Genomic DNA, 26,761 nt, shown 5'->3' with positions numbered 1-26,761 from the left:
TTGCAGACATCCAGCGGGCACTGCATCAGCAAGAGGAGGGTAAGTCTAATGTTTCACGGATGTTATATTAATACTGTAGATTGAAGGTTGTGGATGTTTATGCTACTGTAACCTGTTTGTGCTTATAAACTGGCAAGTGAAAATATGCTGATAAAGTGTTGTATTAATCAAATATGCATGTTTTTAAATAATGGCTAATTTAATAAAAAGACAAGATATTATATAAAACCGCATATTCATATAAATGATATAACCATAATACATAAAAAATGAAAGCTACATATGGAGAGACCGGGACTGATTGTCACACGTTCTAAAAGAACAGTTTTATTTCTGAAAGTTTCTCTATAGACGTGCCTTAAAATCTATGCAACAAAAAACGTATTGAACATTTATGCATTATTATTCTGAAAATAGCATAACAGTAACTCTTAAACTCACTAAATTCTGTTACGAATTTCTGAGGTATAATTTATAGTCCTGATACCAGCTAAGTACACTCCTTCTCTTATTCATATTGTGTTTGTCTTTTTAGGGAGAAAACCTGGCTGAAGATGACTGACAATGTTGTCTTTGAGCATGATCAAATCACTGAAGAGACGGGCAGCAATGGGATGCCTTTGTCAAAGATCATTGCCATGGGGCCCGTGAAAAAGCAACATGGAGCCACTGTCAGCTTCCATAGCATCTGTTATAGAGTCGATCAGAAGAGCGGACCCATCTGCAAGAGGACAAAGGTCCAGAAAGAGATTCTGGTAGACCTCAAGTGAGTCGATCGCATGCAGAGAGAGAGAGAGGTCATAATAATTCAGATCAGGGCTCCTTTAGTCTCTTTAATCTGTTAAAACATCGTCCTCCATTGAGTTTTGGCAACATCTTTTTCTGGTTAAGCATTTATTGTGGTTAATGCATCATAGGAATTTAAAAAGATTCTACGGGGTGAGAACTCAAACAACTTCAATGATAATATAGGAATTTTAAAAGGTTCTCCTATGATATCATAAGAACTCAAACATCTGTGATAATACAGGAATTTTAAAAGGTTCTCCTATGGCAGGAGTTTTCAAACTGGAGTGCCTGGGCATCTGAAAAAAATCTGGGGAATAAAAGATAACTAGTAGTAGTTGTATTATTTCCATTGTTCTGCTTTTGAAAGACGTGTTAGAAATCATTAGATGCATTGTGACTTTTTTATGACTGCCTTTTTTATAGCCGTAAGAAATAAAATCTTTCCTTGCCATGTACAGGCATTCAAGAACAGGTTGTATTTAATTCATAGCTTATATATAAATGAATGCATACATATAAATAAATGCATGTATATTTGCTTCACAAGGTGATCATCATATGGATCTTAACAATAGTTCTCTCACGACATCACAGGAGCAAAAATGGTTTTCTCTCTGGCTTCATAAGAACTTCAGGAGATTCTCCAATGGCATGAGGCTTTACAAAACCTTTTTAACTTTACATGTGCTGCATTACATGTGTGTTCACCAGAACAATGGATATCCGAAAACCAGAATGCTTTTCCTTAAAGCATTAAATGAGCTTGACATTTCCCAGAACCAAGTGCATAGTTTCTTTGGACATTCTCTCTAGTGTTAGTGTCAATTATATGATATTATGAATGGGTTTGTGAGTCTAATCTCTTGATCTCTTGGCTTGCAAACCCACCAGGGTTAAGTGCAGTCAAGTGTGATCTTGACCTAATGAAAAACCTAGTTTAACTGAGTCTTGGCATCACCTAGATGACCTCGTTTTCACCATGTTATAGTTTGATAACCATTTAAGATCTCTTAAATGTCAGGAATTTAATGACAATTCGATTGATTGCTTAGATGAGCAGCATTTAGCCATGGCACTCTACTTCTTTTTAGACTAGCACAACCCGATGAATTCAATAGCAAGTGACATGAACATAATCTCATTTTTATCTCCCTTTTCAGTGGGATCATGAGACCTGGTTTAAATGCTATTTTGGGTCCTACGGGAAGTGGCAAATCTTCGTGAGTACATGTTTGACGAATTCACATCTTAATAAGATATCAGTGCCAAATGGATTCCAGATTGAAGGGGAGATTATTTTTTGCTTAACAAGCTTTTGGAGTATCTTTCCTGACAGTTTCCTCCGGGAATATGGAATCAGATGAATGTTAATGCAACGTTATCATCCTCAAATGGGAGTTTTTCTCTCTATCTCTCAGGTTTTTGGATGTACTTGCAGCCAGGAAGGATCCTGCAGGTCTTTCTGGAGAAGTGCTCATCAATGGAGCCCTACAGCCGCCTAATTTCAAATGTCTTTCTGGTTATGTTGTCCAGGTACAATGCATGCATGATATGAGCTCTATATACGAGTCTAAAAAGAGTCTCTTAAAAGCCTTTTTATGCTTAAATGCTAAATGATAAGGTGTAGGAATGGGATATTGGGATTCAGCATTGAGTTTCCTAGCAATACATTATACGCAATGTTTGTGTGTATATGTTAAGGATGACATTGTGATGGGCACTCTAACGGTGAGAGAGAACCTCCGTTTCTCGGCTGCACTGCGTTTGTCTTCCCGAGTCAGTCCGAGGGAGAAGGAGGCGAGAGTTAACCACCTCATCTCAGAGCTGGGCCTCAACAAAGTCGCAGATGCAAAGGTGAAATAGCATTTGTCCAGGCTAAATTAGGTATGTCAAGTTTACTTGCTTACTCGCGTGCTTTAACAAATCCTTCCCTCGCGGGTCAAAATTACCCGAAGCCCTAAAATTATACTTTATTTTTGTTTTTTGTCCAGAAAGCTTATTTAATTTAATTTTGATAATATTATTTCATAAATTTTTTTTTAATTTCAAATTTTATTTACCTCTAAATTTCTAGATTTGATCAATACATAATAAATAAATAGTAATTTAAGCACATTGCTCACATTCTTTCAACTTAAATTCAAAATAACTCACTATTTCATGCATAAACCTTTTCATTCAGCTCAAAATATCTTACATTGGCTGTCTTTGCCGACCTCTTGTGGGAAATAAATAATAAAACATGATATTTCATGACTCTAGATGGCCTTATAGTTCTATATGGAGCAAATGAGCTGTTCCGCTGGTTCCTAAAGTCAATTCAATTCAGTATGCATTCAGATACACATGAAGACATTGTAAAATAATTTTTTTGGGAAAGGTTTAGCCTTTTTAGTTCGTATTTTGAGCATTTTTAGGTTTTTAAATGTGTACTGAAGCGTTCTTCCCATTCCATTAATTCCTATGGGGGTCAAATTGACCCGCGAGGGAAGGATTTGTTACTTTTTTAAATTTCAAACACAAAACTCCTCGAATTCATCATTTTTTTGTGTATTCGTGGTTCAAGTGTGACAAAAGTCATGTTTATCCAACATAAATATTTTTGTTTTAAATTGATATACAGTTGTAATTGAAATTATTCGACCCCCATTGCAAATCAGGTTTATTGGCAAAATTTAAAGACTTTCAGCTGTTTGCATTGACCAAATCAAACAAAAGTTATTGAAATAGCTCAACACAACAAATGTTTCAAGCGGTTTCCCCAAATTCAACTGAAAGAGCAACTTTTATTGACCTCTGCAGTCTAACTAATATTCCATGTAGTCTCTACATGAGATCTAGAGACCATAAGTGTGCACGTATGCCTGTATAGGTGGGTACGCAGCTTATCCGAGGGATCTCAGGTGGGGAGAGGAAGAGGACCAGCATTGGGATGGAGCTGATCATAGACCCCTCTGTGCTGTTTCTGGACGAGCCCACCACCGGGTTGGATGCTAGTACAGCTCATTCTGTGCTTCTGCTGCTGAAGAGGCATGTATATTCAAAACATCCATTCACTGTCATCTCTGGGGATGTAAAATAAAGAGTATTCAGTGATAAGAATCCTTTGGCTGAGCTTCTGTGCTTTCAGTGCCCATTTTTAAGATATGCAAGTTATCACAATCACTACCATTCAAAAGTTTGGGGTCAGTAAGATTTTGTTATGTTTTTGAAAGAGTCTCTTATGCTCGCTAAAGCTGTATTTATTTGATCAAAAATACAGAAACAGCAGGGTTGCCAACTCTCACGCATCTGGTGTGACACTCACGCATTCAGCCTCAATCTAACGGTCTCACGCTATACAAAGCAATCTCACGCTAAATTAGTACATTCTTCACTCATGTGCACTAATTTCCGAATTACTATAAACAAGTTCAGGCTCTTAACTACTGATTGGACCACTGCTATGTCTAATGCCTTTCTCTGATTGTTGATTCGCTGGAAACATTTGTCGTCGTACGTTAGTGACGTCCGTCTGCTGTCTATTTATTGGCCTCTTCCATAGCATCTTCACCTCCGCTGTAGCGCATCAGTTCAAACGGCACATGATACAGTAGCCTACAGTTTACCCCCCCCCCCCCCCCCCCCGTCAACAAATCTCACTCCTCTCAAACCCACGCCCCAAACCGCTCCCTCCGTCAACAAATCTCATTCCAAGCAAAACTCAAAAGTTGGTAGCTCTGAAACAGTAATATTGTGAAATATTTTTCTATAAATATTCAAACCTTTTTCTATTTGAATATATTTCTTTCGAAATGTTATTCAATATTTTTTGTGGAAACCGTGAAACATTTTATTCAGTGATTCTTTGATGCATTTGAAGTTCAAAAGAACATGCATTTGAAAATAGAAATCTTTTTTTAAAATTATGAATGTCTTTACTGTCACTTTTGATTAATTTAATGTGTCTTTGCTGAATAAAAGTATCAATTTCTTGATAAAAAAAAATCTTACTGACCTCAAACTTTTGAGCAGTAGTGTAGATATGATCTTAGTGTTGTTTTACTGTCTCAACACTGTGTCTGTTTGTTTGTTTTCAGAATGGCCGGTCAGGGACGCACCATCATCCTGTCCATTCATCAGCCGAGGTACACCATCTACCGGCTTTTCGACAGCCTCACCCTGCTGGCCAACGGCAAACAAGTCTATCACGGACCCGCTCAAGACGGTCTAGACTACTTCGCCAACATTGGTACGCATTATTTACCGATATGAAAACCTAAAAAGCTGTTAATATACTTAAAAAACTAGGGTTGAAAGAGCTGAACTGTGAGGTGACACTTTCTTCTAAGCTGTGAATAAAAGGAGCACAATACTAACATCTCTACTTGAATGAAACTTAACAATGTTTTGTTTTTTCACTGATATCTTAGGATATGCATGTGAAGCTCATAATAACCCAGCTGATTTCTTCTTGGACGTCATTAATGGGAGCTCCGCAGCTGTCAACGTGACAAAGATTCATAATAATGGAGGTAAACCTCGGTTATACCTCTATTTAAATGGAGTCAGATTTGCTTGTTGAGTGATATATAATATAAAACATGCAAAAAATGCCAATACAAGGTTTTCCTTGCTTTTCTTTCAAGTTAATAGCCATTTACACACAACTTGGCTATAAATAGGGATGTTTTGTATTAGTGGTGCTTTGTGATCACTTACATGAACTTGCATTATACACCATGTGTAATATCATTGACAGATTTTGAGTTTGAAGTGGCTGCCGTCAGCCAGCAGTGTATTGAGGATCAGCTGGTGGACAAGTACAGAAACTGCGGTTACGCACGGGTCATCAAAGCCGAGCTGGAACGCATCATCCGGGCCAAAGACAGCAATATCAGAGCCAATTGTCACACCATCACCTACAACAGCTCTTTCTTCCAGCAGCTCCACTGGGTGTTATGGAGAACCTTCTGGAATCTAATGCTGAACCCACAGACTTCAGTAGCGCAGGTACCACTGGGGTCTTATGGATTTTTAGATCTGTTAATCTATTGCTTTTAAATGTTATATTTATAATCATTATATTAAATGTATCGCCCCAAAACTCAAAAAATAAAATAAGAAATTCTACAAATACAAAATAAAAATGTAAATAAATAATTTGGTAAAATAACTTTATTAAAATATTAAAATATGTATTAATTAGTGTATATATATATATATATATATATATATATATATATATATATATATATATTATTTACATAAATCCAACCAAAATTAAATTACATTTTTTATTTATAAACGTATTAAATGTATCACCCCCAAACCAAAGAATAAGATAAGGAATAATAAAACAAAAAAATTTAATAAAAAAATGTGTGTGTATATGTATATATATAAGTATTACAATTGAAAATTTTCCTCTCTGGAGTCATGAGAATTTAATTATAAAAAATCATGATGCGAAATCTTCTTAAGGGTTCTAAAATAGGCTTTATTTTTTATGCAAAACATAATCTCATTTCTTCTATGTAACCTGCGCATGTTTTCATAAGATCTGAGCATTCAGCTCAGTTTAATAGATTACACTAAACAAAAATGTGTTGCCCCAACAGTTTAGATCCAGATTTTCCTCAAAAGAGAATTTGTGGAGACTTTAGATGCTCATTACCCACCAAATGCCATCAGAGGAGCCCTCGATTTACTCATTATTAACAGCTGATTGCTCCCAGAGGCTTTCGGCTTATTCCTCGAGGGCAGAGCTAAGCGGATTTGGTGACTGTTGTGACCCTGGTCTCGGCCTCCTCGCAGATCTGAAGTGATATAATTTCTGGCCATGCAGTGTGGATAATTTTTCACAAGCATAACAGAATAGTGTCTACCAGAGCATCACCTGACTGGAGTTAACATAAGGGCTGAAGGCTATGCTGTATTTGCTTAGCCTTTTACCCTGGGAACGACCTTCACACTCATGAGCTGTCAAGAGATTATTGTCAAACTCACTCTTTCTGCCCATTACCTTTATCCAGTAAATTATGCTAAGATGTTTTGAGTGGTGCTAATTAGCATGTTGCCTTGCGCTTGCTATATTCTGGGTGGTTGATGCATTGTTGCTAAATGGTGTGGAGGATGTTTTGGGTGGTTCAAGTCAAAAGCCATCAAGCGGAATTTGATTTTCCCCTAGTTATTTCCTATACTACTTTTGTTTACAGATTTCTCCAATTACATTCAAAATAATATCTGGTAACACTTTACAATAAGGTTCATTAGTTAACTAACTTAGTAGTTAACATGAACTAAGAATGAACTATATTTCTACAGCATTAATCTTAGTTAATATTAATTTCAACATTTACTAATATATTATCAAAATCAAAGGTTGTATTTGTTAACATTAGTTAATGCACTGTGAACTAAGATGAACAAATGTAACTAACAAATGTATTGTTCATTGTTAGTTAATACATTAACTAATGTTAACTAATGAACCTTATTGTAAAGTGTTACCTAATATCTTAAAGGGACATTGTGTAGGAATTTCTCCCATCTAGCGGTGAAATTGTATTTTGCTTTTTCAAATGCGTGTTGCATCTACGGTTGCTGTTATGTACCAAAAAGCTATGACAGGATGTCTTCTAATAGCACTTCGTCGAGTTTTCCTTCGGGTGAACAGGTTTGTTAATTCAAACAATCTGCAACTTGACACAACGAACAAACGAATGTTACAGTATAATAACAGTGCAATGAAGCCTTTTAAACTTGCCGGGGCAGTGACAAGCGCCTCTCACTGCTCTGCTCTGCTCCTCCGTTTCTGCTGCTGTCAGTTACGTGACGCTGGCTCTGAACGAAAACACGTTGTGGAAACGCGTTGGCCTAGTACTTTTTGTCCCTCTCTGCTATTATAGTTTTTCAAGATGGCGGAACGACATGGAAGCCTCCGTGGACCTACCCGTCACATGTATATAAAGATAATAAATTCTTCGTTTACGAGAATAAGTCAGATAATTGGCAGAGGTATTTGTACACCATTGAGGACATATTTATGAATAAAAATATTGATTTTAGATAATAAAATACCTAATAAAACTACACAGTCCCTTTAATGAAGGCATGTTCATGTGTCATCAATACTGAAATCATTTATGCCAGTTTTAGAGTGCACTGTTTGAATTATGAAGGTTATTTTCCGCAGTTGGCTGTCACGACCCTCATGGCTGCTATTGTTGGTGCCATCTTCTACGGAGTCAAAGATGACCAGAGTGGCATACAAAACAGGTGAGTTTAACTTCTCTCCCGTGTGCCATTAAAGGTGCACTAGGCGATGTCGGGTGACATGACTTCTTGTTGACGTTTAAAGTATTGACGTTACAACAAACAAAACGGAGGCTAGCTAGACCCTCCCTCCTCCTCATCCGCACACGAACCCCCCAAACCCTTCTTGTCGGTTATTGGCTGGAACAGTTTGTAATGTTTCGCGGTGCGGGTAAGCCCAGTCGGTTGATTGGATTAGTTTTTGTTGCCGTTTGTGGAGCCTGGGGTGTCCGCAGAGACCCCGTTTTTTTACAGTGTGTTCAGGGGACAGGCAGCTAGCGGATAGTGAGGAGATGTTTGCTGTATGTGACAAAAAATGTTTTGGCCTAAAAAACGCGTGACATCGCTTAGAGCACCTTTAAGTACATTTATTTCAATGCCTTTCTAGAAAGCATTATAGTAAAGCAATGTGTGACCACCTAAATTTTTTTGAAAAATGTGAATGTTTACTTTTCACACATCTTTGTGTTTATGAATAGCTATTTTACACATTTCTTCTGATTATATATAGAATGATATCGGTCTTTGCTTGGACTTAAATACTTAAATACTGTAGGTTAATGAAAGCTTTATGAATAACAAAGTTTATCCTGCATTTATTTGTAAGCAGCGCATTCAAGTGGCATTAAGTACCTTTATTTCAATGCCTTTCTAGAAAGCATTGTGCATGTATATAAAGCTTTCATTCTTGTTCAGGGTGGGCAAAAGTAGACAAATCATGAGCTTAGAGTAAAACGTGTGATATTATGCTTTAGAATGTAGTCAAATGATCGATAAAATTCAGCAAAATGAAAATACTCTGTAAAGAACAAATACTTGCGCACAACAAATAGTGGAATTTGCTTATTTTTTTATTTGAAAGGTTTTGCAGTGTTTTCAAAAGTACATTTAACATCTGTTAAACTAAAATTACACTATTTTTAGTATATTAATCAGCAGTTATGAGTGCTGTCAAAACGGTTATTTGCATCTAACATAAAAGTTGTTAAATGCATGTGTGTATATAAATTATATATACAAACTTTTTATGTTAGATGTGATTATTCATATTGATTTGATCGATTTGACAGCACTAGAGTAAATCTAACTTAGTCTTTTAAGTAAATCTAACTTGATTATTTGACATAAAATTAATAAGAATGCACGCACATAAATTCATAAGTAAATGTGAAGTGATCATTTTTGAGAAAATAAATCATTAAAAGCTTTGAATAAATCTACTAATTTAAAGTGGCTATAAAAAGTCTAGCCTTATTAAAATGGCAGGTTTTTTGTAGTTCCATGCAAATGTCACTCTTTTCTTTTCAGGTTTGGCGTTTTGTTCTTCATCACAACGAATCAGTGTTTCAGCACACTCTCCGCAGCCGAGCTCTTCATCGCGGAGCGCAAACTGTTTATGTATGCCCTTTTGTCAATTATTATTTTGAACTATTTCATATTATAATGTATTTATTTTATGATAATTAAAATAATATAAGTAAAAAATGTTAAATATATAATTAAACATTTACATTTCCAGTTATTTTTTGAGATTTCATACATTATTTTCATGTTTCTATATATTATTATTTTATATTATTATTATTGTAATTTATTTATTTTATGATAATTAAATATAATTTAAAAAATGAAAAATGTATATTTAAAAAAGTATCATTAAAAATGATAATTAAGTATATATTTTTAAGATTTCATACATAATTTGATGTTTCTATATTTCTAATTGTATTTTTTATAATGAACATTATTTCTGTACTTAACCTCTGTGCTCCATTCCTCTGCTTGGTAAAGTAGCATGTTATTTTTCTCTTTTTGCAGTCATGAATACACAAGTGGATACTACAGAGTGTCCGTCTACTTCCTGTCTAAGATCCTGTCTGACATCATCACTCAGCGCACGATCCCTACCATACTCTTCACCTGTGTTATTTACTTCATGATCGGTAAACATTGCGCGCGATTAAACCCTAAAAAGGCAGCACACATTTGCATAATCCTTATGTTTTCTGTAAACGTATAACCCAAGTATCTACATTTAGCCTACGAATTAGTGAAAGTCACCTAGCATCAAATTGTTTTAACATGTTGAAAATGTCTTTGTTTCGCAGGGCTAAAACCCACAGCGTCAGCGTTCTTCATCTTCATGCTGACAGTGATTCTGGTGGCTTGTACGGCGGCGGCCATGGCCATGGCCATCTCAGCCGACCAATCAGTGGTGGCGGTGGCCAACATCTTCATGACCATCAGCTTCATCTTCATGATGGTAAGTACATATTGCAGAACAAGAGTTTTAACTGCTGAGAAGGCTTGTTCTTTCTTCTTTAACTGAATGTGTGTCCAGATCTTCTCTGGTCTGCTGGTTAACCTGAAGAGCATCATGGACTGGCTGTCCTGGTTGAAGTATCTCAGCATCCCTCGCTATGGGCTTGAGGTTTGAACATTCATTCTCTACATCTGAGCAACCGAAAGACTTGCTGTTGAGGTGATATTTTTATGATGGTTCGTCTAATCATTTGAACAGGCATTGGAGATAAATGAGTTTTTGGGGCTGAATTTTTGTGGAAATGTCTCTGCTGTGATGACTGGTCCTGCAACAGACATCATCATGTATGTACAAATATATGTGGTAATTATTCTCTACAGGTGTAGAATTGTGTATATTGTGCCAGTTTATCTTATATAAAACGATATTGTTAAATGCTAAACCACAAGTTAACGCAAGTAGGTTCCTGAATTAGACATTTATAATGTTACAATTACTCTTTCAAATAAATGCTGTTTTTTTAACTTAATCTATTCATTGAATCCTGTGAAAAATATATCATGGTTTCCACAAAAATAGTAAGCAGCAGAACTGTTTTCAACATTGATAATAATTAGAAATGTTTCTTGAGCATCAAATCAGTAGATTTCTGAAAGATCATGTGACACAATAAAATTCAGCTTTACATCACAGGAATAAAAAACATTTTAATATATATTACAATAAAAAACAGTTATTTTAAATTGTAATGATGCTCACAATATTACTGTTTTTACAAGTCAAATAATTCTAGCCTTCGTAAATATAAGATACTTTTATCAAAAACATTTAAAACAAATTGAACGGTAGTGTATATGTGTATCTGATTTTTTTGTAATGTTATACTACATATTCGGTGCATTATATTTTACAGCTGCACAGGAGAACAGCACCTGGCGTTCCAGGGAATCGATTACTCATCCTGGGGTTTATGGCAGAACCACGTCGCACTAACAGTCATGACTTTGATCTTTCTCATCATCGCTTACATCAAGCTCAGATTCATTCATAAGTTCTCATAAATGTTCTGATTTGTGTTAAATGTCAGCTTTATCATATAATTTGATCCTTCTTTAGAGTAAGGATGTACGTAGATGTGATTCTTTCAATGCTGATTTCAGTTCAAGACTGGTTTGATAGTCAACATGTGATCAAAACTGGCCCTGTTTACTGTCCAAAATATCATCACTGGTCTAACTATGAACAATTATAATGCACAATATTTTTCCAGTCTGATCAATGTGTCCCCTTCTTTCTTCCTTTTTTTATCAAACATATCACACCAAGAACGATAACTATATTAGCGTCCACACCAATGCTTGATATCGTTCAGTTTATTAAAAGCATGCACTTCAGATTTGTAGCCTGCCACTTTAAATGCTAAAGCTCTCAAAAGCAGGATGGATTCTGATTGGCTGTCAGTGTTTTTATAGTTTATAAGCTGGAAAAAAAACATGATTCCATTTCCAAAATTTCGTTTCTCTGTGCCATTATTATTATAGTTGTGTGAAATCTGCTATTCTTTTATATTTAGAGTGATTTTTAAAACCATATCGTTGCAGTCGGTGTGAACGGGCCTTTGGAGAAGTAAAATGGTCTGTAATAAATCTAAACATTATTATTATAGTACAATTAGTAAGAGATCTTAATGAGAATCGTTTGTAACCCTATTCTAAGTTTAATGATTTGCGCTAATCAACTTAAACTTAAACAGGCCTGGTACGGCTCGCTCCTTCATAATCCATGTAATTGGTCTTAATGAGTTGTAATCCACCGCAAGCAGACATCAGTGAGATTACTGAAGCGCTAAAACCACAGATGAAAGCTAGCAAACTCTTTCATTGATAACTACACAATATACCTTTATTGTACAGGTCTTAAAGTCAGGGGGCATTATGACTGGGATCAAGCTACACATGCTTCGTGAACAAATAATGAGCACATGATGAGTTTCAATGATTTTTTATTTCAAATGACTGTCGTATTGAACTGTAAATAATGTATATGTAAAAATCTGAGAGTACCATAGTTACAGAGGTTATTGCACAAATTGAAAAATGTAAAAAAATAATAAAAATGTCATCAAAGCTACAGTCCGTAACTTTTTTTTTTGTGTTCAAAATTAATAATATAGAGTCGGTACATCATGAATCCATTCTCCAAACTGTATTTGTCTAATCTTGAATCACTACGGCACACCTATAATTAGTGTTATATTCTGATCTGTTCATCCACAAGTTCTGTTTATAAACTGCTAAAGCGGCAAAAGTTACGGACTGCAGCTTTAAGATCTTTGATATTTTTATCAGGCTTAGAGGAGAAGTGTGTCATTTCTGCTTCTCTAGCGGCACCAAACGGTGAATAGTTTGCGCAGCCCAACTGGACCCCAACATAACACATTTGGCTGTATATTCATACAACGTGTTTGAAAACAGCTAGTTGTGCAGAAACTATATACTTTACCTTTAGGAAAAGCTTTGTAAATCCTATCTTAAGACAAATACACATGGGTTTCCCATAAATTCAGATGCACTCCAAATCGAAGTTTGTTTCAAATTGCAAAAAGTATCAAAATGATTTAAGTTTCATAATTATTCAAAACAAATGTATAAATGATTAACAGAACATGCCACACTTGCATTAAATCAAGACGAGAACTATAAAATATACAAAGCAAACACTAAACTTGAGTGAAATTGCACCAAAGTTGATATATACTGTATAAAGCAATGTGTGACCACGTTCATTTTTTGAAAAATGTGAATGTTTACTTTTCACAGATTTTTGTGTTTATGAATAGCTATTTTTACACATTTCTTCTGATTATATATAGAATGATATTGGTCTTTGCTGAACATTATGTCTTTTCATTACATTAATTATTGTAAGCTTTCCAACTGGCTTCTTCATTACAGTTGAAACTGGACTGAAATACTGTAGGTTAGTGAAAGCTTTATGAATAACTTTATGAAGTATATACTGCATTTGTAAGCAGCGCATTCAATCATAGCAGGATACAGTACAAAAAATGTGATTTAAAATATACTCATGCTTTTCTGAGCCATTTCTACAATGACTTCTAGGTGTTCTTAGAGACTGTGTCAAGTTCCCCACACGTGTCTTGAACACGATCCACTAATATTCATTTTGAATAGTGTATCTATTGTATTATGAACGTTTTATCATTTGATACTTACTACTTTCATGGATGTGGTTTCTACTGTTATGAAAACTTTTTGGGATGAATGTTTACTATAAATGAGGAGTTTGATGAAATGATTGCATCAGTCGATAGTATAATCATAGCTAGGATTGCCTGTTCGAAAATACGGGAAAGTAAAATGCACATCAAATTCAAAATACATATTAATACATGTTAATGTGAGTAAACTAAAGCTAAGCTGCCACTGATTGACCTTAAAATCTAAATTTGCTTTATTAGAACATCCACAAAAATCTCTTTTCAATAAGTAATAGTGAAACTGTGTTTTAGAACTTCAAATTTATCTTCATTTTTTTGCATTATAAAGCACTGTAAAGCCCCAATTAACTTTAATATAAAGAAACACAAATAAATAGCTGTGTGCAGGACTATTTAACAGCTGTGGCTTTAATACTTTTTTAAGTAGATTTTGCCCAGTGCACTGCACCAAATTGTGAAACAATGAAATTCATGATCTGTAGGAATGTTTTTTACAACCAAACCCCTTCAAATGTGGGGGGCAGCACTGGCCGCACCATCCGGGCCCTCATTGGACAGCGAGGAGGGTGAGCGGGAACTGCGTGGGCGGAGCTGAGCGGATGGGATGATGGGAGTGGCCTGATGGTGGCTCACCTGTGACATCGTGTCATCAGACTCCCAGCGCTCCAGTTCGTCTCTCACCAGCCGGTCCATTTGCTCTCGGTGCAACTCTGGATCTCGCCCCATTCTTTCGTCCTGAGAGCACAAGGTAATGTGTCTGAATGTACACTAAAATTATTTCCACCGATCCAGTTGACAAAAAAATGACAAAGGGGCCATTCACACAAAACGCGTTTTTACTTTGAAAAAAGCAAGATGCGGGCAGTGGAATGGGAAAGAAAAAGCAAGTTTAGAGCGTTTTCCAAAAAACTGTTGAACAAACTTGTTCTGTGTGGACCAGCCGATAGGCATTTTTGGGAGTCATAAGCACGCTCCAAATAAAAAAAGTTGTCTCCATGTCCTAACAAGTTTTCAGCAACAAATTATTCGTCTAAAAGTGAAAAGTGCTGCCCAACATCACACATATATATTTTATATAATGTATTAGTATTTATATTTATTTTTCTGAATTCCAGTCTTTCTCTGTCTTATTTTTTTTATATTTTAATTCATAATTTTAATTAGCAGGGACATATTAAATGGATCAAAATGGACAGTAAAAACATGCTGTTAATTTTACTTTCAATTCATAAAATAATCTCGAAAAAATTTATCACGATTTCCACAAAAAATAAGCTGTTTTTTACAGTAATTATAAGAAACATTATTAATAACTGAGCAACATTAATAATTGAGCAGAAAATCAACATATTAGAATGATTTCTAAAGGATCATGTGACACTGAATAATAATAATATTTCACACTTTTCTCACTGTTTTACTTCTTTCAAAAACATTACAAAATCATAATTATTCCAAACTTTTGACCGGTAGTGTGTATATATATATATATATATAATTTTTTTTTAAAATAATTTTTATTTATTTATTATAATAAATATTAAAAATGCTCTTTATTTTAATACATATGTTTTATACTTGTGTGTGGTTTTCACTAGGTTTTCAGACACAGCAAAACCATTGGTAGATTTCATCATAATGCTGTCGCAATGTTAAAGGTGCATCTATGTAACGTGCATCCTCAATCTGGCAACCCGCGTGAGCATCGAGTCTGAGGAGGAGGGGGCGGGGGAAACAACGATCTCCGATATTTGGAATTTGTTATTTCCACCTCTAGCTATCCTTCTTACAGACTGCATTTTTAATGTGCAAACATTTTTGACAGGTTTTAAATAGTTTTTATCATCACCTCCATGACTCCATCCAGGATCCGTCCAAGCACATCTCTCCTCTTCATCTTTGCTCTCTCCATAGCCTCCAACTTCACGATAACGGCGTCAATCTTTGACACGATGCTGCCGATCGAATGCTCCATGCGGTCCACTCGACGCACAAGCCTGATGGGCCACATCAAGCACAAAACACTTTTCAATTAGAGGTCAAACATTGGATATTGTGAAAGCGTAATACCAGTGACAGGTGATGTTTACACTTGGAACTCCTCGTATGACACGCCTCCTGAGCTGCTGCCACGGCGACGAGAGCTGTGTCCACTGTCCTCATCATCGTCCTCCTCGGAGTCGTCGTGGCTACGAGAGAAGCTCCGCCCACTCACTGGCCTGGGCAGCGAACTGTGCTCCAGATCCAAGTCCTCCTGGCGAGTGTTCAACAGATACTAAACATCTGCTCCAGTGTCGTTTAGTGTGTTCACACTTGGCATGTTTGTTGGATTAAAACAAACTCAGATGTGATTGCTCTGTTAGTGCGGTTCATTTGAATCATTGAAGTGTGAACGCTGCCACCTGAACCCTGGTGCATCAAACAAGCGGACCGAAAACGCTGAAAAGATGAGTCTCGATCCGCTTACAAACCAACTCTGGTGCGGTTTAACTTAAATATGAATGCAACACGGACCAAATACATGTAAACCAACCAAAAACGGGACATGATGTAAAAAGATGAGACTTTAAAAGCTTTTAACGTTGGCATTTTAACACCGAACCTAAAAGCATTGGGATGCATTCTCAACCTGATTTTAGTTTATTTTTGTCAGCTTTTATTATGTATATTTTGTGAGAGAACTTACCGAACATCCAAAACAATACTGTGTTCTTGGATAAACGCACCTGTTGCATGTGCGTAGCTATTTTGAGCAGCTGAGAACTCGTGAAGAGCTTATAAAATGTGTAAAGGAGTTAAAACAGCGGCAGGAATCCCTCCGTCACACACACACACACAAACGAGACGCGGTTCTGATACCTGTACTGAACTGTGATGGCCAACATCGCGACTATGATGAGAAAAAAAACAGGTGTGCTTGAGCATTCTGTCCTTTTTTAGAGTCACATCTTGTGACATCATGTCCCGGTTTTGGTTTGTTTACATATCTTTGGTCCGTGTTGCGTTCGTATTTCAGTTAAACTGCACCAGAGTTGGTTTGGAAGCGGGCCGAGACTCATCTTTTCAGCGTCTCGCTCCGCTTGTTTGATGCACCAGGGTTCAGATGGCAGCGTTCACACTTATTCAAATGAACCGCACTAACAGAGCAATCGCGCCATGGTTCGTTTTAATTGAACCAAACATGACAAGTGTGAACACACCCTTAAATTAAGTGACATGTTAAAAAACAAAACTAATTGTGCAACATCCTTCAGCATTAGTTTTTCACTCACTCGCTCTTTCTCCAGGTCATCTCTCATCTGCTGGTGCTCGTGTTCGGTCAGTTCCTGATCTCCGTCAAGGTCATACTTGGCAAAAATGGCTTCAATCTCAGCATCTGAATGGCCCTTTCTGTGTACAAACACACATAAAACAATTCGCATTGATCGTTGCGTCCATCTTGCATCTGTATAATTTAGTGTAGATAAATGTTTCTCACCCTCTGAGGTCTTGCCGGAGCTCATCGAAGCTGAGTTTGCCAGTAGCCTGGTGTAAGCTGTCCGGGATGTCATTGATGGAAGTCTTCTTCAGCTTGAGTTTTACCATTGCCCTGTTATAGCCCTTCTTGATAAGGTCTGTGATCTCCATCTCTGACCTCTGCTGGGCCATGTCAGCTTTCACCTCCGAGTACGTGTCATTGATGATGGCCAAGAACATATTCTGAACACAGCAAAATGCCCAGTCAAACAAAAGCATTATTTTTTATATTTGATTTATTTGATTTTTAAGCTATTTCTTTTAGCTCAAACACTAGAGCGCAAAAGAAGATATTTTGAAAAATGTTGGTAACCACACTGTATTTTTTTCTTACTATAGAAGTTAATGGGTACCATCAACTGTTTGATTAACAACATTCTTTAAAATATCTTGTTTTGTGTTGACAAAAGTGATGGCAAAATTTCCATTTTTGGGTGAACTATCCCTTTAAACCTTCAATCATGGGAGAGGAGAGAGGGGAATTGGACCGCCAAAGGACATCAAGACGAGACTTGTTTAAATAATTTGAATCCTATTTTAATTTAAGGTATATTTCATGTCATTTATGTCAAGTTCCTCTTGCTGTGTTTACCAGCAAAATCATGAAGATGAAGAACACGAAGGTGGTGAAGTAAATGGGTCCCAACACGCTGTCAGCCTCCTCGATTTCCGAGAAGTCAAAATCACCCAGAATGATCCGGAACTGCGTGAAACTGTGAGCAACAGAAACCACCAACATTAACAATATTCATAATGTCTCACAATCTATTAAAAAATAAAGTGTAATAAAACTAACTAAATAAAATAAATGCATTAAAGTAATATATATATTTGCATATTTAAAGTCTTGAAATAGAAATAGCAAAATATCTTTTCTTTTGTATTGGGATATGCATCTGTTTGTAATGTATTATTGAAAAAGAAAAAATGTGGGCCGGGAATTTGGTTCTATGCATCACTTGTTGATTGGATGTGAAGAAGATGTGGGCGTGGCACTCAAAAATGTAGGCAGATGAGAATGAGCATACAGATCAGGTGGTTTAAGCAGACTAAATGATTGGAGAAGTCCGGAAGGTGATATTTTGATTCAAAATGATGAGGTCAAAAACATACATGGATGAATTGTTCACAATAAGATCTATACATTGCATTTATAAAATAGATTGAATTTTCATTTCATGCCAACTTTAGCTAAACGTGTATGAAATTTATCTAAAGAGCTGACATGTTTTTGTGAATTATTGCATATTATTGTTTATATAATAATATATTCGGAGTATATACTTGATTATTTAGATGTATCCAAAACTCACATGCAGGCCTGAAAGGTGCTGAAGTCATTGACTTGAGTTCCAAAAACTAAATATGCCAGCTGCGCGTAGGCCAGGAACACGATGAAAAACATGATAGCGAAGCCCATCAGGTCCTTGGCGCAGCGTGACATGGTGGTGGACAGCTGATTCATGGTCTTGTTGAAATTAATGAACTTAAAAAGCTGTGGGAGAATCAAGATGGTTGTATTTTGAGGAAACAGCAACACTAAAAAATCATTTTGGTATGACAAATGTTGAGATGACACCTCACCTTCACCCATGAGAGGAAGACAATGATGGCAGCCAGGTTGTTGAAGTGAACCTGAAGTCGAGCGAGCGGCTCAAAGTTGGGGTATGTGCTGTGGTTCTCCAGCAGGAAGTGAAGTCTGTGACTGACCGCTGATGTTCTACAGATGTTCATAATGATGGCTGGAACACTGAGCTGTGATGGTAATGAAGAAGATGAACCAAAGTGTCATGCTCAAAAGCACAAAATACACTGGCTAGAGTAAGCTATACATATGCAGTGTCTAAAATATGTGGCCTACTGTAACAATGAGAACATCCAAACAGTTCCACAGGCTCTTGAAGTAGCGCAAACGATGCAGGCGGATCTCTAGAACTTCTTCCACCAGGTAATACAGCACAAAGAGGCAGAAGGCCACTTCACACATGCCCACAAAGTAATCCCAGCTGGACACGTAGCGGATAAGACGCACCGTCTGGAACTGCCAGGAGGTCACGGCGCCCCCTGTGGCTGGAAACTCTACTAGCAACCTACAGTAAAGCAGCAGGTGACAGATCTTTTTAGGCAAGGTTGTATGTATATTGAGTCAAGAAAAGTAGAGCGAGGATGCTAAAGTCATCCTGTATTTTATTATTCATCACATAGGCTAGCATGCGAAAAAACTAATTAATAATTTGTTCCTACCGTGTTCATTACCACGATTTATTAATTCCCTCTATTTGGTTAAATCATGGCCAGGATTTAACTGAATCAAAATGAGTGAACAAAGTAGTTTGAGGCCACAATTGACCAAAAACGAGGGAACCAATGAATAAGTCTTATGAACGAATTCTTCAAGTCATTTAAATTATATATGTTTAAAAAAATGCAGGACAGAAGACCAATCACAGTTTAGTATGCAAATTCCACCATTGCGAATGCTAAACTTTTAATCTTTAAAAAGTCAATGGATGAGTTGTATCCTAAATTTCTTTCCTTTTTAAATAGTTTAAATGGAGTCTACATGTTAAACGTAGAGCTAAAGCTATGCTATATTAAGCTAATATATTTCCCATATTTTATTAATATATATGCAATATTTTATTGCATAAAATTACTATTTAAACTGAGTTTTTTTATTGAAATAAATAGTCATTTAAATTGTATATATTTAAGTTAAGTAAATGCATGCAAGAATCACAAGTCGGTATGCAAATTAGTCAATAGATGAAAATTTCTATAGACAAAATTTCTTAAATTTCTTTTAAAAAAGTACAAGATACAAAAAACTTGCAAAAATTGCAAAAATTGGAGTAAGACTGAAAAGGGCATTAAATCCCAACACAGCTTCAGTCCATTACCTGACAATACAAAAAAGGTTAACGTTGCCATTGTAGACAGAGAAGTCCAGGAACACTGCTCTAGTGCCACGGTCCAACCAGAGGTTGTTTTTTAACTCTTGCAGCTGATTGGACGACCTCTCTCGAGTGCGTGAAAGGTCCTGGTAGTAACCTCCACCGTCGTAAGTCGACACCTGACCCCAGTAGCTGCTCTCACCCAGCCTGCTCTCCTCTGAGTACCTCCACCTGACAGATTAACAGCATGAGAAACCTGTTCAAGACCAAAGATCGAAAAAATATTCAAAATAAGCTATCCATGTATTTTTACATACGCTGTGCCATTCTTCGGTCCGAATGGTGCCTTGTCCTCACTGGCAGGAGAATAGACATTGTAGCAGTCGTAAACCTCATCCCGCAGGTCTTCGTGGACAGAACAGGACTCATTGCGCACTTTGAGTTGCCGGAGACGTGGGACGCCCAACAGGAGGTTCTCGTAGTAGATCAGACTCTGGTTTTCCGGGAGGCTCTTGTTGTTGTACCAGACCTCCCAGTACATGCCATTAAGAAAAGGGCCTTCTGTGAACTACAGATAATGTTTTCATTAAGGTCTGTGACGCAGTTGGAACTAATCTGCATTTTCATTTCAATAAAAGAGCATTAGAGTCAGAAGAATAATTACTTTCCAGAAGTCTTCCATGGTAGAAAGAGTCTTGAAGGTCGTTGGTTCTCCACTTGTCAGCGGTGTATCCACGAAAAGTTGGGACATGACTTTGGTGTAGTAGTACATGTTGGTGCTCACCATTCCGTAGGTTACTAAAACAAATATAAAGACATGTTGATAGTGTGTTTATTTGAAGGTTTATTTGTCCTTTTGCTACAGCAAGTTGAGCTGGAAAGAGATTGACAGATCTGGAAAGAGATTGACGGATCTGGAAAGAGATTGGCTTTTTGGGGTGATAATCCAATGAAAGGCATATTCATAAGTAGTCGATGAACAATACACTGGGTTAAGAGAATGTTTATCGACAAAAAAAATCGTACATACTTCACCTTTAAACGTAATCTTTAAAACTATGGAGCCCCTAAAGGGACACCGTGATCCATGTAAAATGTAAATGCATTTGAGCTGACTATAAATAGTCAAAAAGGGATTGTTGCTGTGGTCATTTTGAGGAATTAAAGTGCCTGTTGTTCCAGAAAGAAAGATTGCCAGGGCTGGAGCAGACCAGGGAAACAGAAAATTTTAGAAATATTTTTCGATTATGACAACTGATTATCTATGCTGAATGGTAATTCATTTTTTTTCCGTTCAAAATAAATAAATCTTTATACTTTTTAAGTATCATTAAGTTTTATGGTTGATTTAACTGACTCTTCATCTGAGAAATATTTCCAAGGTCTGTTACTCTAGCATGTAAGAAAAGGCAATGTAAAAACATTAAAAACATTAATGTAACAAGGTGTGTATTAACATATTTAAGCATGAAACTGTCCAGAATTCAACTTACATATGCAGAGTGTGACCAGAAAGAGGATGTAGGTGATCATTTCTCGTAGGACGGTTTTCAGATACATCTCTCTGTTACTGTTGCTCTCGCCCAAAAGACGGGTGTCCCACAGCACTGAAATAGAGAATGAAAAGAAGAAATATCAATTTTCCATCAATGCACAAAAAACATTACTAAGATAATTAGTGAATTCTCACTTATTTTCTTTCTTAATTATTTGTATCTATTTCTTTCTTTTTTTAATGATTTTTACCCTTGACTTATAATTAGGTACTTTTTGAAAATGTAGTATATATGTACTCCTTTGAATTTGAATGTTTTTTCTTGTCTTTTCTTTTTTTTCATTCTCTTCTGCTCACCAACTCTGCTTTTATTCCATAAACAATACTGAAATATTATTACAAGTATTATTTTTTATTAAATATAATTATTATTTCAGAATTATGACTCCAGATTTCAGTCACATGACCCTTCAGAAATCATTCTAATATACTGATTTGATGCTCAAGAAACATTTCTCATTATTATCAATGTTGAAAACAGTTGTGATACCTGCCAACCATGCATGATACTCTGAATAGAAAGTTGAAAGGAACAACATTTTTAGGAATTAAAAAAAGAGAAAAAAGAAAGTACATTATAAATGTATTTACTGTCAATTTTTATCAATTCAATGCAGCCTTGCCAACCCCTTAGCTGTCACCCCCCCCTTTTGATAATTTACATTAAAATACACCATACAAACTTAAATAGTGGTAATTCAAGAATGCTTTGGAATACAGACCTAAGTTTGGTCTTGTTTTAAAGAAAACAATCAGCAGATCATTACTGAAGTGAAAGCACTTCACTAAATTAAAGTATGAAAAAGTTATGGAAGTTATAATTTACAGTAAACCAAATATACTTTATTCATATTTTTTAATATAAAATAAATATTTTACAAAATATTTTTTACTATAAAATTACTAGAAAATGAAAGCTATATATCTAACCAAGTTGTGTTCCAAATTTCAAGTTGATATCACAAAAATTGAAGTTCCCATGAGATTTTGTTTTGGCGTAGTACCAAAAATAGCCACCGGGTGCCATTGCAATCCATTTAATTTAATTGTATGCAATCTGCTGTAACAAATTCATAAATTTCTATCCAAATATCACTTCTGTCACTAAATATGGAACCTTGAGACTCAGACCTTTCTGACAATATGTGTTTTATCAATATTAGAAAAGGTTTTGATGATAAATTATGAAAGGTGATGCCCAAAAGGGGAGGGGCCTAATAAAAAATACCGTTTCTATGGTAACGCAACACTCAATTTCAAAACGGTTTTCACAGGATGAATTCTGAGTTCGTAGGCTTTCAAATGATACCTAATTTATGATACCTACTAAAATATGTGATATAATAATAATAAACAAATTATTTATATATATATAATATATATTATACTTTTTAGAGGACTTCTTACTTTACTTTTTAAAATATAATTTTATCTTTTTTTATTGACAAATAATAGATTATGTTTTATTATGAACTTTTAGCATTAAAAACCAAAGTTTCAATTATTAAAGTGTGTGCGTCGACTTTTTGTGACAAACGTCCGAAACTCCTGTAATGACGTCGATTTTTTGAGGCGCACTCTTGTCATAAATTCCTATATTACGGTTCCATCATAATTTGTAAGAAAAAAACAGCGCTAAAATATATATTTAGGAGTCTTAGACCTTTCCAACGATATATAGTTTGTCATAATTAGATTAGGATTTAATAGTAATATAGCGAAGTAAAGTTAGATATCCCGTATACGGGATCGTGGTAGTTATAAAAGGGATTATATATAAAAGGGAAAATATATATAAAGTTAGCGGATTAAAAATAGTGCACATTAACAAACCCCAGTCCTTACAGGCACGTTGTCATATTTAGATTTTACTTGATACATTATTTTGGCATATTACTAGGATATTTGCTGTTTATAAAGCACATATGAATGCTTTGTCATGACCTTATTCTACATCCCTTAATCTTCCCTTAACTTAACTAATACCTTTCTAGGTATTTAGAGTTTACAGAGGCAAAAGTCGTAGTGAATAGTTAGTGAGAACTGCACCCTAAACTAAAGTGTGACCTAAGTTTTATTATTTTCTCTATCGTGAAACATACATAAATATATAAGTTAGTTCAAGCAAAAGTTTCACCTCTCATTTTCTCGAGTATCCTCTTCCCACAGCTGCTGTGTTCTTGTGCTGGTGGAGTTGGATACAGTCCTCTGTTGATCCGCGCACTGATGCCGGAGAAGCTCCCGGGTCTGCCGCTGCTGGACGCCGTGGAAACGGACCTCCGACTCGGGCTCGCCGGAGGCCAGTCCGCTTCCATCATCCCCTCCTCCAGCTCGAAGCCTGGGTTATCCCGGCTCCACGCCTGTCTGGAGCTGGAGGCGGGTGGAGAGGGGGTCTCATCGGGCACTCCGAGGCCCACTTCAAGTTCTTCATGATGCATTTTTTCCATCTCGATCCCTTCATGTCGCGGAGATGTTGCGGGAGATGCCGTCTGGGTCTGCGGTGCTTGAGGACGGACGCGACTGGAGCTCATTGTATCATTTATTACAGTAACCGAATATAAACAAACGTCCTCATTTCAGTAACTCTGGATGATTGCGACGCTGGCTATGAAAAGCGCAACTGGACGCCACGAACTCGTATTCAGAAAATCTCGTATTTAAATTCCTTTAAGCAAAAGTTATTGAAGAGTTATTGTTTAAGCTTTTTAAAAACTCTAAATTCACTATTACCATAGTATGCAACAGAAAAAAGTTACGTAAGAAAATTCGACTGAAAACTTCATACAACAAAGGTTTTTGACTGAAAGAACCGACGCTTTGTAAAATAAGAATAGTTTACTTGCATGTTTCACTCTGAAATCATTTTGAGTAGCTTCAGTCCAGCTTTTGTGAGAGTGGGGGAAAGCAGTTTTCCAGTCCTCACTCAGCCATCTTTGTTCCCAGTTGTTCCCAAACTAGAGGAATCTAGTTACACACTGACATCAACCTCTGGAAACTTCAACATTTCCCAGCTCCTCCCTTCTGTCCACCTCACTTTCACTGACACTCACAAAATCATTTAACGTTAAACGTTCGTTTAATAAAAAGATAAAATAACTGTAAATGGTTTACAATTCTTAACATTAAATTATAAAGTGGTACAATAGTAACCATACATATTCATTCTAAAAAAAGTGACTTCATTTTGTTTCAACTGGTTTAAAACAACTCGAATTTACAGACAAACATTCCACACTCTGTTGTTGTTATTGTTTGCGAATAAGGCGAATAAGTTGCCAGGCAACAAGATGCCGCCCCCCTCCAGGATTGGATGTGGAAGGACGAGTCACTGTTTGATGAACCAATCAAAATATATATATATATATATATATATATATATATATATATATATATATATATATATATATATATATATATATATATATATATATATTAGTAAATAACCAAAGTAATTCAGTTATGAATTACTGTGATATGGCATTGATGGTTCCATGAAGAACCTTTAAAGGGACAGGTCACCACCTGCATTTTTTTAATTCTAGTTGCGTTCCAAATGATGCACACACTTTTCACTACCCAGTCAGCAACCAGATCCGGCACACATCTTGTACGCACATTGAATCCACATGTAGCAGATGTGGCCCTGATCTGGGCAGACGCCAGTTGCTGTCTGGGTATGTGCTTATGCACTATATCATCCGTGTAGTGTATGTATGAAGTTTATAAGGTTATTTTGTCATTTTAACATCAGAGTCAGCGTTGAGCATTTTATCTGAGCTATGAAATCTGGTCTTTACAGCAGAAATTCTTACTCACAAATAAAGTTAAAGAAATTTGGTCATTAATATTATGCTTAATTATTCCTAATGTTTTTTGGTATTAAATAATTAATTTAGTGAGCTTGTAAAACCATTTAATTGTCAAATACTGTTTTTTTGTATACTTTTGGCAATTAGGCCTTCAACTTTGACTTGGTAACTTTGACTTTGATACAGAAGATGCATGCATAAAGCACAATATTTAAACACTTTTGGGACAAGACTTGATCAGCTGTTCACTGTGCAATTAGGTCTATATTGTTTTTTCTGGTATTTGCATAGCTACAAATTCTGCCATAAGGGATATTCAGTGAGTCATATGAAGCCTCAGACAAGTCCAAATACATCTCACTGATAATGTTTAGAGAGGGTTTGAAGCAAATGTTTTTCATAATCTCAACTTTTGGCCTTTTCACACCTTTCCAAGTATCTCTATTGTCTTTATAGTTTCTGTCAGATTTCAAGCCCACCCTGTCTGTGTGGAAACATTTGGTTACCTAACTTCCCCTTGTCTTTACATAAAAGCATCCTTGCTTCCCCAGAACCAGATCACAAACTTATTTAACTTTTATTTATCTTTGTTTCTCAGTGAGGGAATCAACTCCCAACATCTGTTAGAACAGCGAACACTCCAGCCACATACAAATGAAGCCTCAGAAGGTGTTGTTCAGATTGAATTAAAAAGTTTCTCTGATTCCTAAAGTCATTTAGTCCATATACGATCTTTGATAGGTCTTACACATATGTCAATCATCCCCGCTTGCTATTTGGGGAATGAACCCAGCGCTATGATTGGTCGAACTCTTCTTCTTTTGCTGTTGCTTGATTTGAGGACTGAGCGTGAACAGAGCCGTGTCACCAGGTTTTTGCGTAGTTTAGAGTGACAAATCGAACCAGCGTACTGTACTTTGAGGTCAAAATGTGTATCCGCTACGCAAAATGCGTACAGGTTGGCAGGTCTACGTTAAGTTCTCTGAACGTTCAAAACAATCCAGTTTAACTTATGCATAAGTTAAGGGAACATTCCATTTTAGCTATTTCCCTGCCAGCGTTTAAAAAAAAAAAAAATTGCCAGCCAACGTTTTTGATCATTTTCTCAAAATGTTCCCTCAGAACCTTTTTATTATATGAATTTCGAACATGCAAAATATCAAGAAAAAGAACAGACCCTCGGAGTAAAAAAAATAAAAAAACATTTTATTTCTTTTTTTTAATCAACACTTGAATATGGGTAAGTTTCATTTAAAAAAAGGCATCATTTTGAGCAAAAAGCTAAGAAAATCATGTTTTTGTCAAAGACCTACGTCTTGATCAGATTTAATACAATGGTCAAAACAGATGAGGAGTAGATCTAAAAATATTGTATGGTAGTCAATGGCGAGAGACAAC

At 36.1% G+C, this 26,761-nt stretch overlaps 2 protein-coding genes across 3 annotated transcripts; one reads left to right on the top strand and one right to left on the bottom strand.

Annotated features, from left to right (window-relative positions):
* The first annotated feature begins 1,949 nt into the window (after nt 1–1,949).
* On the top strand, nt 1,950–12,464 carry abcg2d (ATP binding cassette subfamily G member 2 (JR blood group)). Its single transcript, XM_077246177.1, has 14 exons — nt 1,950–2,009; nt 2,208–2,322; nt 2,491–2,643; nt 3,662–3,819; nt 4,869–5,020; nt 5,202–5,303; nt 5,531–5,781; nt 7,967–8,049; nt 9,394–9,483; nt 9,904–10,028; nt 10,194–10,348; nt 10,427–10,516; nt 10,607–10,692; nt 11,262–12,464. Exons 1-14 carry the CDS (start codon nt 1,957–1,959, stop codon nt 11,407–11,409), a joined length of 1,761 nt encoding a protein of 586 aa, XP_077102292.1. The 5' UTR covers nt 1,950–1,956; the 3' UTR covers nt 11,410–12,464.
* Nucleotides 12,334–24,572, bottom strand: pkd2 (polycystic kidney disease 2). 2 transcript variants are annotated; one of them, XM_077246163.1, is made up of 14 exons: nt 23,692–24,572; nt 21,493–21,606; nt 20,664–20,797; nt 20,317–20,567; nt 20,006–20,230; nt 18,967–19,195; nt 18,690–18,860; nt 18,419–18,600; nt 17,698–17,818; nt 17,068–17,288; nt 16,862–16,979; nt 15,680–15,843; nt 15,439–15,586; nt 12,334–14,324 (listed from the first exon to the last, which is right to left on the bottom strand). In XM_077246163.1, exons 1-14 carry the CDS (start codon nt 24,083–24,085, stop codon nt 14,097–14,099), a joined length of 2,700 nt encoding a protein of 899 aa, XP_077102278.1. In that variant the 5' UTR covers nt 24,086–24,572; the 3' UTR covers nt 12,334–14,096. The 2 variants fall into 2 exon arrangements, with proteins under 2 accessions (XP_077102278.1, XP_077102279.1); XM_077246164.1 differs by having other exon boundaries at nt 15,680–15,840; nt 23,692–24,548.
* Between the last annotated feature and the right edge of the window lie 2,189 nt (nt 24,573–26,761).

This window comes from Siphateles boraxobius, unplaced genomic scaffold (assembly GCF_051911475.1).
Source record: "Siphateles boraxobius isolate OS27281-9 unplaced genomic scaffold, OSU_SipBor_1 29, whole genome shotgun sequence".
Lineage (NCBI taxonomy): Eukaryota > Metazoa > Chordata > Actinopteri > Cypriniformes > Leuciscidae > Siphateles > Siphateles boraxobius.
The sequence above is the reverse complement of the archived record's forward strand: the minus strand, read 5'-3'. Positions and strand labels throughout refer to the sequence as shown.